At 38.2% G+C, this 20,073-nt stretch overlaps 1 protein-coding gene across 3 annotated transcripts in view; it reads left to right on the forward strand.

Annotated features, from left to right (window-relative positions):
- The first annotated feature begins 3,693 nt into the window (after nt 1-3,693).
- Nucleotides 3,694-20,073, forward strand: part of tnfaip8l3 (tumor necrosis factor, alpha-induced protein 8-like 3) — a 53,912-nt gene continuing 37,532 nt past the window's right edge. The window contains exon 1 of one of the 3 annotated variants that reach the window (XM_079621176.1): nt 3,694-3,988. Coding sequence is in view for 1 of the 3 variants with exons in the window: in XM_079621175.1 (XP_079477301.1) it covers nt 16,341-16,386 (46 nt within the window). In the remaining 2 variants the exon portion in view is untranslated. Of the gene's footprint in view, nt 3,989-16,091; nt 16,387-20,073 lie in introns of those variants that run through there. The other 2 variants (XM_079621177.1, XM_079621175.1) reach the window with 2 other exon arrangements.

Genomic DNA, 20,073 nt, shown 5'->3' on the forward strand with positions numbered 1-20,073 from the left:
TCTGCGAGATTCAGAAGGGAATGATTCAGATTTCTCTCGGCACAGCTACTAGAAGACTGACAACTGTCAGACAGGTTGCTCACGTCACATCTACGTGGTCAAGCTCAGTTTGAGCCTGCGCAGTACGCCCAGCCATCAGGAAGTGAGTGCTTCTAATTGACTTCACTTTTCTCCGTTGAAACCTATGGGGTCGCTGTGTCCAGTTTATATACGGTCTATGGTTAGCAGCTGCGATTACCTCACACACACTAAAATGACATAAACTGTTCTGCCTTTAAAGCTACACTGTGTGATTTTTACCCCCATCTAGCGGTGAAAAGGTATATGACCATCCAGTGAATATTACTTTCTGTTCCTCTCAATTCCGATTTCGTTTTAACTCCTACGGTGGCCAATGTAGTCCAAGATTAACATGGCTTCCAGTTCGACCTCGTCCATGAGTATTCCTTCAAGTGATGAGGTTACTTTAGAAAACTATTAGAATTTGCAGTAATTTAATTTGTCAGTTAACATATAGGTTATGACATCTATGTAAAATGAATAATAGTTTTATGTTTTCGTTATTCTTTTACCATTTCATTGCTAACATCAGCTATCAGGTTCCCAGACGAATGCAAGCTAATCTTAGTAAAGTAACTTTTATCAGTGCTATCGTTATTCTGTATATTGTACGACATCACTAGCGTAAGGCAAAGTTTACATCGTAGGCTATATCATTTTCTCCGTGAGCAGAGATCAGTTGATGTGACGGAGGTGCGAGGGAGAGGTAGAGGTAGAAAGAAAGGAAAAAATAAAAACAGGGCCGGTACCAGTGAATTGCGGAGACGCGAAAGGCGAAGCTTGAATTAACGGGTATGTCCCTCTTTGGCTAATGTACTTTCAAGATGGAGGGGCAACATGGCGACCGACATTCGAACCCCTCACCCGTATGTATTTTCAATGGCATATTATACACTCACGAGAATACTTTATTACTTGAACGAAGTAAATATACATTAATGAGCACATATATTTTTGAAAGAACTAAGTGTTTTTAGCTAAGAATAAACTAAAAAAGTTACACAGCTTTAATGTTAAAACGGAGTTAGACAAAGATGGAGAGACTCAAGAAGAAGTGACAACATGTAGAATGCAACAGGACGTCTCTGAATGGTTAGTTGATGAATTTATGTGGAGTTAACTATCTTCAGTAATCTATAAATCGCTCGTATAGGAACTGTTGTGAGATGCACACAGGGTGACTTTCTATTGCATGTGAAAAGATGGATGCTAAAGTTTGCTGATGTCACTAATGTAGTCCCTACCAGCCGTTTGTTGTAGTCCTTTTCTTTAAAAGCAAATATCTTCCTTTGCTTTGATCTTTGAGCGTTGTAACTTTGCAGATGTTGTTTATGCTCAAACAGCAACATTACACACTAACTAAAGTTAGAAAAGTGAAATCATACTCAACCACCCCTTTAATATAGTGTCGTGCTGATCTAAGCACTGATGCTGGAATGTTAGCGCTGGTTACCATGGAGATCATCAGTATCTGTGAATATCACAAGTCCTTGAGTCTTCTGAAATACCTCTGTCTTCTGTTTCATGAATACGGAGAAATGAAAGCAGGATGATTCCTGTATCTCCGAAACTCTTTTGAGCATTACAAGTGTTTCTTGTAAACGAGAAGTTTCGACTGAGAAATAGTTCACCCAAAAAAAAAAAAAAATCTAATTTTGTTCTTTCATTTGTGGAACACAAAAGGAGAATGCATTTTAATATCCAGGCTGCTCTTGTTCATACAATGCGGGGAAGAAGGATGCTAAGCTCCAAAAGAATGTAAAAGCACCATAAAAGTATTTTCATTTAGTGAAGTAAAGTTAGTCTGTAATATATTTGTCTTCTGTGGCAAAGACAAACAAGGACATTTGCTTTGCATTTAATCAAAGCAAAATCGTTTCCTCTTATTAAAATTACTGGCACAGAGAGACAGAAGGAAATAGAAAACCATTTGCTCTTTCATTCATCATGAGCATTTTTCCAGCTCTGAGATCACATCAAAGTTACATTTCACTTCAGATCTGGCTTTGGCGTCAGACAGATCAAATCCTCAAGACACTCTGTGGTTTTAGAAAGCCTCTTATAAATACTGAGCCCTCTGTTTCTGTGTGAAACTAACCCAGAACAACGTCCTATATTATTATTATTATTATTATTTGTATTATTTTTTATTTATGAGAGTAGCTTTACAAACCTTTAGAAGCAATTCAATCCATATATATTCTGGGACCAGTGGTGTGGTGTAGCCTATAGGGATGTTCGCCGGAGTCAAATATGACGTCACGATATGGGCGTGGTCGCGAACTGGTTGGCAGAAAGAACCAAAACATGTCGCAGACTCGCAGCAGTCTACCTGTGTTTTGTCAGCATATGCTAATTATTTGTCCGAAGAACCAAAAAAGAGATATAAGGTTAAGCTTTTATATAACCAGGGTTCATGTTCTCTGCCTGATCAATATCACCTGAGTGAGAATTGGAGCAAAAGCCCGGACACATGGCCAGATTTGACATTCGGCGACATCTATCTGTATCTCATCGACACGCCATCTATGTTTACCAGAGAGTCGATGAAGGCGTACAAATCTTTAGATGCCTATAAATTAAGTAATAATTACGAATATTACTTGTTGTAACTAAGGATAACTGGTAAATATGTTACAACTAGAGTAAAAATACAGGTGTAATTTATCCATGGGCTATATTCAAAATGATCTTACCTCTGATATATAACATTGGTTAACATATACGTAAAATGTATGAATAAAAATACAATAATTTGCCATTAATTTATAAGGGTATGTCAGTGTTATTATACTTCCATTGCTCAGTCACAGCATGCACAAAAAGTTATGTAAACAAACACTTTGACACGTCTTCCGCGGTATTTTGTACAGTTATTCATTGATTAATTAACCCATCAATGAGATAGAACCTACTAACATTTATTTACAAAATTAGTTTTAATTTTTAACGCAAAATGTAGGTAGCAGACGCGATCGTGGTCCGCTGGCTCCCATTGTTTTCCGCTGGGTATAGACGCCTAATTGCAGAAATTCAAAGCTTTCTTTCTTGATTCAGGCTGTTTAGGTACGCGGTAGAAGCTCTTGGCGTTATTACTCTTATCGAACCTGTTAACACAGCCTATCACAAAGCACGATACAACCATTTTCTTCTGTGTTTGCGCTGCGCTTTAAGCGGTCATTACTGTTCTTCTGCCAACCAGAGCGCGTCGTGACGTCACGGCGAAGATCCCTATTATGAAATGAGGAAATACTAGTCGAATATGTTTCAGTTCCATTTGATGTTTCTAGCTTAAAGGCATAGGCTATGCAACAGCATTTATCTCTAGCCTTTAGGTCTACATTATAATTTATTAAATACAAAGACACATCAAATCTCATCAGATTTATGCTTCTTAAAACACATTTTACATTGCTAAAAAATAATAATTGTAATAGCCTACTACGGATTGCAGTAAATGTTAAGATTAGAATAACTAGAATAATTATGAAATAATACAGACGGAATCCGAAGTGTGGAGATTCATGCACGATATCTCCAATCTTACAGCTAATATTGCCCACAACCCATTGCGACTTGGACGAGAAGGATTCGATTAGAACTACAAACACGGATAAAAAGTGTTAAAAAACTACAGACATGGCGGGTGTGCGAGTCCAACGGTTACGTAGGCCTAGAGATAATTAGATAAAGGGGTTTGAGTGATTAATGATCAGTAGCCTATCTAACCTGACGAAAATAGGCTGTATTCAATGTTATCAACATTATATTTATCTGCAAAAGCATTGTGAACGTTAGTAATGATAGGTTTGGTCATTAACTTTAAAATGCATCATTATGCAAATCGCTTACACATGAGGAGAGGTTTCGAATGAAAGACCCCCGACTGGCAGATCAACGAGCTACAGCATACATTCTCTCCGATATGGTAGGAAATTTAATTTAATTAAATAAGATTTTAACTGTGACAAGATGAGTTCCCACGATGCAGCGAATGACGTAGGCCTACACATAATCTAGTCGAACTCTTAAAAAATACTTAAATATGTCAATAGCCTATAGGCTATAATATAGGCTATTTAAATAGTTCTCCAGGGCAGTTTAAACGGTGACAGTATGCACTTAACTTAGGACAGAGCTGTCTGTTAAAGACACAAGTATGTCCCAAAATTACCTACTCTTTAGTTAACTGTTAGCCTACCTCTTTTTAGGGCATATAAGGGGACCAGTAGCCTACCAGTTTCCTTGTGTGCCACTTATTCACTAATTCGGTTAACCTGTTGCTCATTTAGTTTTCTCGTTTAGGCTAACCTAGTATTTAAGCCCTCACTTTCCTCAGTTCTGTGTTGTTAAAATTGTGGTCTCTTTAAAAAGAGCAAGTGTTCTTGTTCTTTGTTTATTAAATCTTGTGTTCCATTCTGTTTTATTCCTCTCTCTCTCTTTTATTTATAGCTTTTATTTTTCACTACTTGCTGTTGTTTGACTATTCTTCTTTTCAGACCATTAATCAACTAGTAAAAATTGCAGCCATAGCTTTTTTTATTTAAGCAAACTGAAAGATCACTAAAAACATGTTCGCTCACAGATCGTAATTTCAAGTTCACTTCGATTCAGGCGTGAGCAGAAGTGGTGATTTCCAAGTAGGCAAGTTGTTAACTCTGTAATGGGATGTAGTGCGGATGACATATTTGTGTAGGCCAACAAAAATCACAAAAAAAGAGCTCTGTAATCAACAAAAGTTTATGATACTTGCTCCTTTTGTTCATCAAAATACTTTACACAAATGGGCACATAACTTTTATGAATTTTGAGGTCTAAATACAATCAGCAGAAATAAAAAGCTAACCTATATGAACTACACCACAGTTGCTCTACTTCAATAATGTCCCCACCGCCAAGCTTAAAAAAAAAATCAGGATAAAGCATTGTTTCCATCCCATATGTTCAGGAGAATAAAATCGTCACTTCTGGGAAATTGCCACAAAATATTTGTTATAAAAATGGAAGTTGCTGCACTCCGTTTTTAGACATCATAAATGACTGGCATCTCAGAGCATGCAGGTGAAATGCAATAAACACTGTTATGTTATTTTGCGTTCTGATGTAGATGCACAATCCTGTGAGACAGTTCTCGATGATAATTATACACAACCATTTTGATGACAGACTATGGCTCAATCATTTCAGAATGACCAAAAATAACATTTGAGATGCTATGCAATGAAATTGGTCCTCTGGTTAGTTCATTTATCCAATCACATTCTCTGTTGAGGCAAAGTCATGTGACAGTTTTGTTGCACATTGGGGGATTTATTCGGTATGTGTTTCCATCATAGTTTATGCGCATATCTTCTTATCAGATAAAAAAATTATCCACTTACATTTTTTTTATGCAATATCCCCAAATTCCCATAAAAATAGGTGGATGGAATATAGCTACTGACGGCACTTCAGAAACTTTAGTCATATTGTTCTCAGATGCATCTCTATGAAAAGTTGAGTCTCATATTTTTGTCATAATTGTTTTATTTTTGTACTCTCAATTATTTTCTCATCTAATTTTTTCAGGTAGCACTGCCTCTCTTGCCTCAATGAGGAAAACAACCCTGCCCTGAAAATAGCACCCATGAATATAAAGTGAACCGTGAGCTTCCTAAACTAAACGGCCCGTAAAAGCAGTTCTGTGAATAACAGGGAAATCTATCAGATATAAGTTGCACACCCACATGCACGTTCATTCACCATTTACCAGAAAATCAGAGGCTTTTAGAGCCAGTTTTGTGGTTCGCATGAACTCAGGATTGTTCTGGCTTTGCAGATTTTGAATTGTATTTTTGATGATGGGGTTTCAGGGAATGTATTTGGCAGTGACTTCTCGAGCCATGCTGTTCCCGCCAGGGTTTAATCTCAGAGTGAATTAGACAGCAATTAACTCCCATTAAAGTGCGGTTTCATCTCTCTCCGTCTCACTGGCAGCTGCACAAGTGTGTGTGTGTGTGTGTGTGTGTGTGTGTGTGTGTGTGTGTGTGTGTGTGTGTGTGTGTGTGTGTGTGTGTGTGTGTGTGTGTGTGTGTGTGTGTGTGTGTGTGCGTGTGTGTGCGTGTGTGTAATAGACTGTATTTATCTGTACAGGATTAATGGTAATTAATGAATGTTGTTAGCTGTGTCACACAGACAGTAACCCTGGCTGTTTTTGTAATGGAATACTAGTGCTGTTTACTGGACAATACATGCTGTATAATATAGCCTATTACTTGCTATTTTTTTTAAACAATATGCAATGACGTTTCCCATGTTGCATAATTTATTGTTTAGCTACACTATTACACTGGTACACAATTTAGGCCTGCTATTGTAACGGATGCACATGGTTTTATAACTTTTCCATGGCAATCTATGCAGAGAGACTTTAATAGTGATTGCTCAGCTCACGTTTCATTTAAAAATCGCCTTCTGAGTTAAAAGAGCATTCTCAATTGAAGATCAGCCTGGACATGCACCTGACTAACTAATGTGAGATGGCCTCGCAGGATAGATGATGTAATGACAGTCCTTTTCAGAAAATTGGACTTACATGACTATGGGAAGCACACCTTGGCAGGGAGAAAAAGTAGTTGTACTACCACTGTAATAAATGTGCTGAAAATGTGAGTAGCAACTCTTGTCAGAACTAAAGGGGCGGTTATACTACAATTTACGCTCCATTGACTTCCATTCATATGCATGCGAATGTCAGACCGCAAACTCAAGCGAAAAGTTTTTGCATTTCGCTGCGCTCCATAGTTCAAGTTTTGTGAACTCTGACCTGCGAATTCGTGACCGGTAGAAGATCAATACCGGGGAAAAATGACAGCACAGACATTAGTTAAAATGACTGTTATAAATGACTTTCTAAGTGTCCCATAATAATATTATTGTTGTAGACTACATTACTCCAGGGCTGCAGGTGCTAGTGGCTATTCTTAGTGTTTTAACTGCAAAATAAATATATAAAAAAAAGTCAACAATGGAGGTTGTGAAGAAACTAGAAAAACAAACTAGAAACTACTCGGTTACTAACGGAACCTCAGTTTTCTGAGATGATGGACCGAGTATTGCATAAGGCTAGCTTACGCTATCCGTGACGGGCTTATATAGCCTAGGGAATGTATTTAAGAACCTTAGTTCACGTGGCCATAACCAGACATGTGTCAAGCCTTATGGCTAGGGGAATGTGTTTCACACTTATACCGAAAGAACCCTCGCTTGCAAAGCGGGCACTTCCAAGTTATACCATTTTATAAATGTGGACAGCGAGGCCCAGCACAGATATCTTGAATAGGTATACAAATTTGCTCTTTTAGAAAAAGTGTGATGCAACGGCGAACACACTAATGCGTTAAAATGATATAGCGTGCCGGATGGCACAGCAGAACAGCGGGCTGAAGGCTATGAAGGTAAATGAGTAGCAAAACTCGAGAGCACGTAGATGTGAATTTGAGAACTTGTACAATAAATATTTGTACTTGTATGCTCAAATTTACACTCACAGCTCTGATGTGAAAACCTGTAAAATAAAAATCTGAAGTTGAATGTTGAAATTTGTACTCGCAGAGAATAGTCAAACACCTGTATTCTGAATTTGAAGCTGCAGACAAGAAGTCACAAATGTGTAAAATGCCATTCACAAAAATACGATGACTGACACAAACGTGTAATATATATTTGCACTTCTTCTTACATTCATATTCCCAGTACAACCTCAAATAGGCACTTGCAACTCCTCAAATCTGTCACTACAAGTTCAAATTTCGCGCCTTGACTTTTGCTACTCTTTTCGCGATATATGAGGTGCAAAACTGACTTGTGCACTTGCAACTCAGAGGCGCGAGAGGAGGGGCGCGGGCGGGAGCGGGGGTGTTTAAAGGAGCCGCTCTATTGGCTGGTGCCTAGCCAATGAAATGGGTCTTCTATTGTACGTGATGATGTCACGAAACCCGCCTCCTCGTGGAATATCCGAAACGCTAACATGGCTTAATCAGAGAATGTCTAATAAGGGGAGAAGGTTCACTCTCGCTACACTTCCGGCTTCTGACTGGTTGCAGTTCCACTCTGATTCCACATGAGGGCGCTCACAGGACGAGTGCAGAATGAATGGAGGTCTATGGAGCTATACCCCTCAAAATCCACTTTTCTCAAGATATAATTTTTTGTCTAGTAATTTGAATGTTGTATTCGAAAGGAGATGCAAAGAAATTGCACATTGCTGGGTGTTAGATTTTTTAGAGTCACTTATTTGCTTTAAAAAGTCTTTCAAAATGTCAATGACGTCATACACATCGTACGACCAGAGATACTGCTTTACGGCAATCCTTCAGTCACTGTGGTGCTTTTGCGTTCTGCACTTTATTTTCTCTCGAGGCATCGCCAGCACAGCTGACACAGGTAAACACTCGTGCTAGAAGAGTTTCTGCTAGAATACATTCTGTTCCCACTTCAGATACCACGATGCCATCAAGCGGTATCTCTGGTCGTAACCAGTCCTTCACTGACCAATCAGCGTTCATTAGCAGAATGCTAGCGTGTTATGGGCAACAACAACTCAACCTGTAAGAAATCGAAAGGACATAAGTACTCGTTCATTCAATTTTCGACTTATAACCCATGTTGAACTTGCCAAACCTACAATCAAATCTGAGATTTCTCAACGGCAATCGGGTGAAAGGGACAAATTTAGCCGTCTAGCCCCATAGACTCCCATTCATTTTGCACTCGGGGGTGATCGCCCCCAGTGGAACTCTGGTGGAACTACAACCAAAATTCGGTACAATAGGACTTAATAGGGAGTGAACAGGCTCTCCGTAGACGGGCTCTGGCTTAATGCATTAGACTGATTTTAAATAAATAAATTATATTATCAAACTCAGTAAACACCAAAGTAATTAAGCATAACCTACTATAAAGCAGACGAGCCCAGAATATGACATAAAAAAGCAAATTTGAGTTCAGTGCAAATAAACCTGCTGCCTGTTTTATTAATAATAACGAATATTTTTACAAAGCATTTTTATACATCCATTAAGCTTCATTAAGCGTTTTCTTGGTTTTCTCTGGGAGGAAAATGCGTAATGTACAATTAAACGCGTGTCGTTGATTATTAGGCTATGGTGTTTACTGAGTTTGATAATATAATTTATTTCTTTTAGCCTAATATCAGTCTAAGGGCATTATTTATTTTTATTTATTTTTTCTAAATGGGGGATATCTATCCACCTTATTTTTTATTTATTTATATATTTTATTGAATTTTCAAAATGACAGAAATCAATATCAAGTTCTTGTCAAATTTCTTTTCATTTTTTATACACATTTTTACATTTTGTATAACTTGAAACACAACAATAATTTAAATAAAAAGAAACAAACAAATATTTTAAAAATAATAATAATAACAAACATAGGCTATGTTAAATTCATTTAGCAGAGATACAGATCTCTGGGCTTTTTGATTTTTTAAAAACTTTACAGACTCAAACTACACCCTGAAGAAGGCCCCATGCCGCTACGCGTGGGCATTTTAAATTTGTCCATTTAGGACATGTCATTTGTACAATAAAGACATTTTAATTAAGGAGTGCCTCGGCTATCAGATATTTTTTTCTCTACACTGCCTCTTAAAGACTCAAACTACATTTTAAAGGCTGCTTTAAAAGAGCAAAATTGTGTTTTGAGTTACTCCATTTAGTTTGATGAATATACAATTTTCATAATAACAAAAACAAATCAATATTGTTCCCACTCAAATGAAGGAAACATAACCCAAACTAATTTAGATGGAGGAGAATTAATATTAACAAAAAGAGATCTAATCGATTGGTTACTGCATTAATCATTAATTAAATCAAGTTTATCTAAAAACAAATGTTTGGAGAATTTACTTCCTACTAAGTTACACCAAGAGCCCTGATTTCTGAATAGAGATCAAATTTTGGCAGAAATAGAATTGATTACAATAAAATATTCTTTAACAGAAATATGACAGTAATACCCCAAAACTCACCATCAGAATTCAACAACTGACCAACTAATAGGCTATATCAGACTCAAACCAATGTTTAAAAAATAAAGCTGTTCTTTGGTGTGTAATATATTTATTATTCCAAATAAAAAACGAGTGAGGAGAGAAGTTATGTTTAAAAGCCAAACACCAAGTCAAAAATAATTGCTGGTGAAAATCAGTCTAATGCATTAAGCCATGTTAGCGTTTCGGATATTCCACGAGGAGGCGGGTTTCGTGACATCATCACGTACAATAGAAGACCCATTTCATTGGCTAGGCACCAGCCAATAGAGCGGCTCCTTTAAACACCCCCGCTCCCGCCCGCGCCCCTCCTCTCGCGCCTCTGAGTTGCAAGTGCACAAGTCAGTTTTGCACCTCATATATCGCGAAAAGAGTAGCAAAAGTCAAGGCGCGAAATTTGAACTTGTAGTGACAGATTTGAGGAGTTGCAAGTGCCTATTTGAGGTTGTACTGGGAATATGAATGTAAGAAGAAGTGCAAATATATATTACACGTTTGTGTCAGTCATCGTATTTTTGTGAATGGCATTTTACACATTTGTGACTTCTTGTCTGCAGCTTCAAATTCAGAATACAGGTGTTTGACTATTCTCTGCGAGTACAAATTTCAACATTCAACTTCAGATTTTTATTTTACAGGTTTTCACATCAGAGCTGTGAGTGTAAATTTGAGCATACAAGTACAAATATTTATTGTACAAGTTCTCAAATTCACATCTACGTGCTCTCGAGTTTTGCTACTCATTTACCTTCATAGAAGGCGGCGTCGAGTAGAAACAGGAGCCAGCGTCCTCAGAGCTGCTTAGCAGGGCTTGTTCCGCTGAAGGCTTTTCGACGGCGACGTTGAAGGCTTCTCACCGGAGGTCAGCGAAGTGGTGAGTTCGCTGAAGGAGATAAAATCTGGAGTTCCTAGGCGAGGCTTGGTCCCTTTATAGTCGTAGACCACGCCCATTCTGGCAGGCTCTGACGTGTCATGCATCTGATTGGTTCATTTGTCTGAGCTGCCTCGCCATAGGTTCGTACAGTTGTCGCAGTACAGCCAATGACCGCGCTCGGGCTCATCTGTGTCTCCGGTGCAACTATACTGCGTTTAAAAAATTTGGCTTCAATATTCTTGAGAAAAGGAGTTTTCCCATAGCGTAAGCTAGCCTTATGCAATACGAGAGACCTCTCGAAAGGGAACTAAAGACTCCAGGTGGTGAATACAAAAGGGCAAATTTCCATCACTGTCATTGATGTATACATTCAACACATTTGTAGCTTTGAAAACCCAACAGGGAATAAAACATGTTCCACCAAATAAAATAAAAGGCCATGAATGATGATGAGTCAGCCTTGATTGAACAAAAACTACAACATCTTCACCTATGAACGTTTTTACTATCAATCTTAAACTGAACTTTAGCGTGAGTGATTTGAGACGATTGACTGCTTCACTGGACTGAACTGGGACATAAATTGGACTCAAAGAGAGAAAGTTCATGACCATCTGTCTATTAAGATGTGACAGCTGACCACACACACCCTCAGCCTGAGGCACCTACACACCATCTGCCACCACACTGACCCTGCTGAGAGCCACGAGCTATCAGACACTCCTGAAGGACAAACAGACCACAAGGCAGACACACTGACAGCTGCACAGACAGACAGACAGACAGACAGACAGACAGACAGACAGACAGACAGACAGAGAAGCTAAAGAAAACACAATTCTGTGAATTTCACAGCAATCAGAACACATTGGCTTTAATTTACAGTAATGTGGAACAGGATTTTGCACCAATTGTAGATATATGAATGAGAAATATGGATATGGAGGTTGAAGCCTGGCCTTACAGCTAAAAATAGGCAAAATGATTTTTGTGTACTTTAGATGCGCATTATCTGGACTGATTTTTTATTTTTATTTTTTAAGTATTCACTTGGCAGACATGTTTTGTCCAAAGTGACTTACAAACGAGGAACATCACTAGCAATTTGTCATAGCCTTGTGAAAAAGAAGTGTGCTTAATTGTATTGCCTGTGCACTTACTGTATAGGCTACTTCAAATCTTAAAAGTATATATTTTTTAACTGTACTTGCAGATAATACAATATAAATGAAATAAAAGAGAGTGCGCTTTCATGACTTAACCTACTTGGTAATGTCAAATTAAAAGTTTTACTTTAAATTACATTTTAAATCATTCAGTTTTAATACTTTTTTTGTCATGCTTTAAAGCTGCAGTCCGTAACTTTTTTGGGTTCAAAATTATCCAAAATAATTTGAGCAAGTACATTATCAGCCAGTGTTTAAAACTATCTGCTTGCCTTAGCTCGATTCAAAACGGTAAGCTTGTAATAATGTTTTTAATTCCAGTGGTACTGGTGGATTTCCGCGGGAAATTCGAGCATGTCTTTGCGTCATTACGTCACATCTGTACACATAAAGATGGTGTCACGGCTAGTAGGCTACATTGCGTGTGAGGATGTTGGAGGTGGAGATGTATAGCCTTTTCTCACAGCACTTGATATAATTAAACTTATTAATTTGATGGCGGATCCAGAAAGGTTCAAATGACAATCCCAAGTGACAAGATTCACCCATTGTAAAATGCAAAAGACTTCGTTCGAACTTCGGAATGGCTACAGAAAAAGAGAGACTGCAACCGGGCCCATGCGAAAACAAGGATAAATGTAAATATCGGAAATATAGTCACGCAATGTGGATGTTGTTAACATTACAATTTGAGAACAAAGTATAATTTGCGTGGTTTTACATGATATGATAAGGGATCGTTAGATTTAATCAGCGCGATTTATTGCAATGCTTTTTTCCCATTAGTTGGTCAGAACAAAAGTGGATGTTACTTACTTGTTCAGATGACATTTTCCGGTGAAAACTCTTATGTTGGTCATACTTCCAAAAAGTATAATCTGTGATTCTGAATGACAGTATCCACACCGGCGCGGTGACGGAGAGACACACATTCTCATCAAAACATTGTGTTCATCCGCGCTGTGCTGTGTCGAGGCACAACTCACGTAAAGTTGATAATTCCGCGAATGACTGCAATTGCAGATTTCAAAACGAGATTTTGAAAAAACAAGGAGGTTTCAAACAGAGATTCAAACAAAGAGGAAAACCTACGGACTGCAGCTTTAAAGAAGTACACTTATTTTGATGTGTTGACTAGGCCTGCCCAGTCGGTCCAACGACAGTTTCCGATACGCTGGTGAAGGTTTACTGCATGTTACTGCAGTCTTTTCCGCTGCCGCATGGCAAAGTAATTTGATTCCAATTAAACTTTTATCTGACTCCATTTTATCACAACCTTGAATTTAGGTTAGAATGCCAATTAGTGTTTGGTCATTATATAATAGTTTAGCAGCACATTTGATTATTCTATTTAACTCTTTACTCTTATTCTCGTTCATTCGGGTGCCAAAGTCGCACAGGGTCGGGTCCTCACACCAGCCGTTCATATTATGTGGGCCCACGATCACAAACTCATCAGTTTGGGTCACTAAACAGAGGTAATTGGCTAATATCTTAGACGGTCGCATTCACGCTTACCCTATCTAAGATATTTTGTATAGCCCCCTTGGTTGTATACACTTGATTTAAAAGTAACGTTTACTTCAGTCAGAGGTCATGGCCACTACTACAGATTTATATCCGACCAATATTACTTCTCTGATAGCTTTGGTTTCGTCATGCCTTGGTTTACCACATACACTTAACTAGAGTAACATTACATTAAACAGAGGTAAGGCTCACCCTATTTACTGTAGGTTGGTCGAGCAACTTTTTCTTGTCCTAAACGGAAATTCCCTTTTTGTCTTTACATCCACTTAAATTAGTGCCAAATATTACGGAACTCTAAAATTGCAGTTGGTGTGCCCTATGCTCCACTCAAAACTGGACGTTAGTCCGTTATCGTTACTAATCTCACGCAGCTGTGCGGTAACAATGGATACAACTTCTTCTGGGAATTAGACATTTGTACCAGTCGCACTGAGACATTTCAAATGATACCAAACATGTAATACTGTATGATAATTGTTCTCATTAAACCAAATCGATTTTTGGGTGAATTCAGGTAGAGATGGGTGAAGGGAATGATATGTAAATTGTGAGGTGATCAACTCAAGTGTGATCATGTCTCGAATGGTAATATAGCAAGATAGTTCAAATGTTAATTTCCGTTGCTTTCTCAGAAAGTAGCCCTCTCTTTCAGTTCTTCAGTCTTACATGACTAACATACTAAAGCACATGTAAAGTACTTAATTATATATTTTTTGCTATCTGATATAACATTTAAAGTTAATATGTTAATGTACTAAATTGCAACTTCATCATTACAAATGGGTAATTACAAATATATTTAAATACATACGATAGGCCTAAATAAAACTTACAATACGTTAAATAAAACTTATAGTTTACCATAAATATTTGTCAGTACATTCAGCAGTACACTTTAATCATACAGTATTTCGAAGACAATAAGTAATTATGACATTACTTAATTTCATTTTATGTAAACTATAATGCATTTTTATTTAATTGTTACCAACATTCAATCAAGTGCCAGAAAACATGCCATTCAGTATACTTTTATGTATATTCCTTTAAAGTATATTATTTCAGTAATAAGTACTCTATTGGAAAAAAATTGTTTGTGCAGCTCCAGTCTTAACTGCAATTGTATTTCTGAAATCTGGTTTTGCGGATAGCACGGAATCTACTCTTTTAAGAGTGTTAAATATTATTTGATATGATCCTAGTTCTTTTAGATTTATCTGCCCTCGTTTGATACTGTTGACCACTTTACATTGATATATTTATTAGAGTCATGGGTGGGGTTAAAAAGGAATGGTCCTTGAGTGCTTTCAATTGTAATTTATCAGACAGAAAGTTTTTGGTCATAGGTTATCACTTCTCCTCTGTTGCTCATCTCATCTGTGGTCTCCCTCAGGGCTCGATTATGGGGCCAACTCACTTTTATATATATAAAATATATAATGTGCTTGGACAGGGTCAAAAATTGTCTAGCAAAAATGTTTATCTTTCAATGAAGACAAAATTGAAATGATTGTGTTCGGTCCCCCCAATGGTTTTTAGGCCAACAATATATTTGGGAAGCGTATCTGCTTTCAGCTTGTCACAATGAGATTTTAAATGTTATAGAATCGTAAATCTGACAAATGATATACGTCTTTCCATTCAAGAAGATGACCTGTACTTGCATAGCTGCCCTGCATGGGCACAAAGTCTTTGGATATATCTATAAAATAATATGTAGTTATTACTTTTGGAGGGACAGAAATCAATCTGAATTCAAGCTTTATATTTATGACTAATCAATCTAAAGGTGCCGGAAAATCAAATCATGACACAATCTGACTGATGGCACAATGAGAACGCACACAGTTCCAAACCTGTACCCAGCGATGATACAGAGCTGTATGTCAAAGGCAGGGAAAAATCAGAAAACTAAAGCCTCTACTTTATACAATGAAAGAGGACTTCTTTCATCACAATAAAAAGCTACTTCAAAGGACCATCAAAGAAGAAAGATGGTTTTTGCCCCATAATGGTGTAGTTACGTCATCTACCAGCAGGGGCTAACTGAACCACACTAACCAGCCAAAACTTTGACCTGTTGATGGCACCTATTCCCTCTGTTACTCAAGACACTCTAAAGCAGCACCTTCAGCACTGCTGTCATTTGCCATTCACTTGTCCATCCACAAAGCATTTTCTAACATTAAAAACTAAACTTGCCCCTTAAATAGCACACTAAAACGCCTGAATGAAAAAAACTCCCCAACATACAAAACATTCCTTACAGGCAAGAGATCAACTCAGAGAGAGACAGAGTTTTTCTCCTCTTGATGTTTTTGTAGGCATCACAATGTCGAGCCGAGGGGAGAAGGGGGAGGAGGGACAGACATAGAGAGAGAGAGAGAGAGAGAGAGAGAGGGAGGAGAAGGAAGCAAACGAGAGGAGAAAGTGGAAGCAAGAGAGTGTCAGTGAAAGAAGGCAGTCTGACTGCACAAAAAAGGCGCTCAGCAAACAGCGCGCACTCATTGAGTCAGTTAAATTCTGAACACGGAGGGCTGGTGCATTTGAGCTCAAGAAAACAGTTTTCAGTGTGGAGGGACAGGACAGAGACAGACAGAAACAGAGGAAGTGGAGTGAAAAGAGGAGAGGAGAGGTTCTTTGTGGAGAGATGGACTCAGATTCGGGGGATCAGAGTGAAGGAGAGATCTCTCCAGGTAAGGGATAGGTCCTTTCTTTCTCGTCTTTTGTTTGTCAAACTTGGTTTGCAGCTTCTGGCAGCGCAGGCGAGCACAGACACGTGCTGCTACTTTTCTCATTAACACATTTAACATTCATCATAGTACTCATCTTCCTTGCCCGGCATGACAGCCTGTGACAGGGCATTCCTCCGCCAAGTGCTCATGTTTAGTCTCTTCGGAGCTTTTTTACCTGTGGTTTTGCCTTCGGAGGAAAAGTTAATCTGGGAAATTTGAGATGGCTGAATGCAAGGGTGGTGGAAAAATGAACAGCAGCACTTTGGTTTATGGCTGGCAAGGTTCACAGACTCTACTTATTATGATACCAGCTGGCAGACAAACCTAAAACAACCTTGTGATTGTGATAACGAATAAGCATAATCTCACTGAAAGAGTTGTGAAAGAATCAAGGAAAAGGAGGTCTCATTAATATTTCAGTTGTTTATTCTAGACAGATTCTCCTGCTTTGTTTCCTGTAAAAAAGAACCTACTGTAGTAATGTGTCTCTTCTAGAGTTTCAGATGAGATTTCAACAAACTGTGCTCAGAATTGCCAAGATACCAAAGGCTAAGATCAAAAGTCAGAGAAATCATTTGAACTAAATTTTTTTAATCAAATTCTTCCTAGACCAAATGATGAAATGAACAATCATTTTATAACTCTATACACTTACTCTATGCCAACATATGGTTAGATAATAAGGCAGATACTTCAAATATTTTCATAATTAAATACAAATGAAATACATATTGTTAGTTAAATACAAAATTTGTAGTTTCTTTAGCAACACGTCCTCACAAAAAATCCCACAAACTTCCTGAGTTGAAATAATTTAACTGAAGAACCTGACCACTAGATATTTAAGTAAATAAATGACGACCAAATTGTCCCATTTGGCAGAACTATTCCTGCAGGACTCCCTCTATCCATTGCTGATGAGGCATAAATGTGGTTATGTCAGTTGTATGTGTAAGTCATTACATTCGTGGGGCGCCTGACAGCTTGAGGTCCTTGGGTACTGTGAGGTTTGGCTGAAGGTCTCTCTCAAAGAGTTGTGGACTGGAGAGGGAGATTCTCTTTCATGTTTCTGCTCTTCCATTGGCTGATCAACTTCTGCTGTTTATTTTCTCTCCATTTTCTTGGCTGAAAAAAGTTACCAGTTTGCCTCAGATGGCATGACCACCCAAAACCATTGGCAAAAGAAAATTCAAGTTCTGGCAGAAATTATCGGATTGTTTCAGTCTGATTAGATGGTCTACACATCTTTGGGGAACAAGGACATGCAGGTTTATTTCTTATGCCTACCTGGACTGGAAACATGCAGCAGTAATTTGTCATATAATGGAGAAGATTGTTATAACTGGATGTAGAGTGTAGTTGAGTGGACTTTTGGCATTTTAAATTGCAGTTTCATGAGTCCCGACTCCCATTTAATCATTTAACTGTAAAGGCTAAACACGTTTGTATCCTTGTGATGGACTGGCCATTCATCCAAGGTGTTTCCCTGCCTAAGGCCCAATATGCTGCGATAGGCTCTAGCATCCCTGCAAGTTTATCTCATTGTCTGCAATGGAGGAGGGTCAACTCAAGCTCTAATATACGTCCCATTGGGACTACTATGCATGGTGATGATTACAGACAAGACACCTAAAGTATAGATGTGGTGTTGGGGAGGTGGCGGGTTGCCGGAACAACTGACACCAGAGTAATGTAAGTGGCTTGAATGCTCTGGTGGTTAATTAGAAGATTAGATGGGCCTACTCTTCTGGAATGTATGTTTAGAAACTTAAATTAATTTAATTAAAAGACCAATTCACACTGCACCGACAGACGCTAACCGTCTAGGACAATCACCAGATTACAGTACGTCGCTGTTCAATCAGTAAAAACAAGAACCAACCAATGGCAACAGACGGTAACAGGTTACACACTGATCTGTCAAAACCCAAAGAAGTGTCTGTTGCTGTTGTTCGGCATCTGTCTGTGTAGTGTAAATTTGCCTAAACGTGCCTGCCCAGACAGCAACATAGTGTTGACCCAGATCCGGCCCACTTGTGGTACGCGTTGAATCCAGATGTACCAGATGTGGCCCCTATCTGGGCCGACACTATGTTGCTGCCTGGGTAGACTACAATGGTGGAGAGATGCTGGAGAGTTTGTACAGTATGCCAGATACAGTAGCAATACTCTGCTGCAGATTAGTTTGCCTTAGATTCATCAGGGATAAGGATCACGCTGAGCAGTGCAATTGCGGCCAGCCGTTTCCGTTCCACCCTACATACACATGTTCTCCTCATGATGAGTAACTGCAGAGCTGATTAGAAACACTACAACGCAAAGCCACATGTGACTCTGCAACTCAACATCTATAGCTCAGAGGATATTTCAAGGCTTTTAAAGGAGAGCTCAGATTTGTTGAGTTGAAGATGGTGTTACAAAGCACAATGCGAGCCTGCTATTATATGCTGCTGCTTCACTTACACACTGCTTACATGTGCATCAAAGATATCTCTTTTATGATTTTATTTCCTATGGCTGGGTTGTACTTCTTTAGATCAGCTGAGATAAATTTAATATAGCAAAAGTATTCACACAGTATTTGCAAACCAACTTGTTGCATGAGTACTTGATTATAATTTAAACTGTCGGTTAAATGTGTGTTATGCAATATTATTATTTTAAAGTTAATATATTTAAAATACACTAAGTTGAAACTTCATCCTTACAAACAATGTTTACCATGCATGTTTCAAAAGAAATCTCATTAAAATATATTTTTGTTTTCCATAAATGCTTATCAGTACATTTGGCATTACACTTTATCCATACTTTAACTAGACACTATGAAATTACAGCAGTCTGATCAAATTATATTTTTTAAAAAAAATATCACATAGATCTATGTCTGACTGTGGGTATATCAGGTACCTAGAGGAACAGATTTTCTCAGGTTGTTTGTGTTGACTTGTCTGTGTGTGTCAATAAAAGTCAGTAGGGAATTTGAAACTGTTTGGAATGTCTGTTTTTCCAAAACCCAGCAGTTTTCGTGTGGATACTGCTGAAATGTTTTGCATTGGGCCTGGGTGTGTGTTTTAGTAATCAAAGGCTTTGATCTGCTTCCTGGGACATGTGTCCATCATTAGATTTTCAAGAAATGTGATGGGTAAGCGTGGGTGTGTGTTTGTTGTGTCAGCAGGCTTTAGCCTTTATCTCTGAACAAAGGCAGTCTTGTACTTCTTATATTGAGGTAAAATTGCCTTTCGCGATGAATGTACCACATTTGTCATTTACACATGTAATGATTGTATAACGCATTTCAACCATTCACATGTTAGCACTAAAATTCTGTGTAAAGCTGCAACGTCATTTGCCGAAAATCACCTTTAAATGGCTTAGCTGGAAATATAGGATACACTCTTAAAAATAAAGGTTTCAAAAGGGGCTTTTTACAGTGATGCCACCACATATGTAAGTGTATAAGTGTAATTATACACTTCAATTTTAACTGCGTTAAATCCAGGTTTTATCCTCTTGAGATCCAGCTGTGCTAGATTTATCACCTTAATCCATGAAACAGTAACAAGCTTCATTTTGATCTCTTTGCACTGATATCTGACCACAAGACCAACCAGCACAACTAACACACTGCACACAGAGACAGTGAAG

Source organism: Phoxinus phoxinus, assembly GCF_949152265.1.
Source record: "Phoxinus phoxinus genome assembly, chromosome: 8".
Taxonomy (NCBI): Eukaryota; Metazoa; Chordata; class Actinopteri; order Cypriniformes; family Leuciscidae; genus Phoxinus; species Phoxinus phoxinus.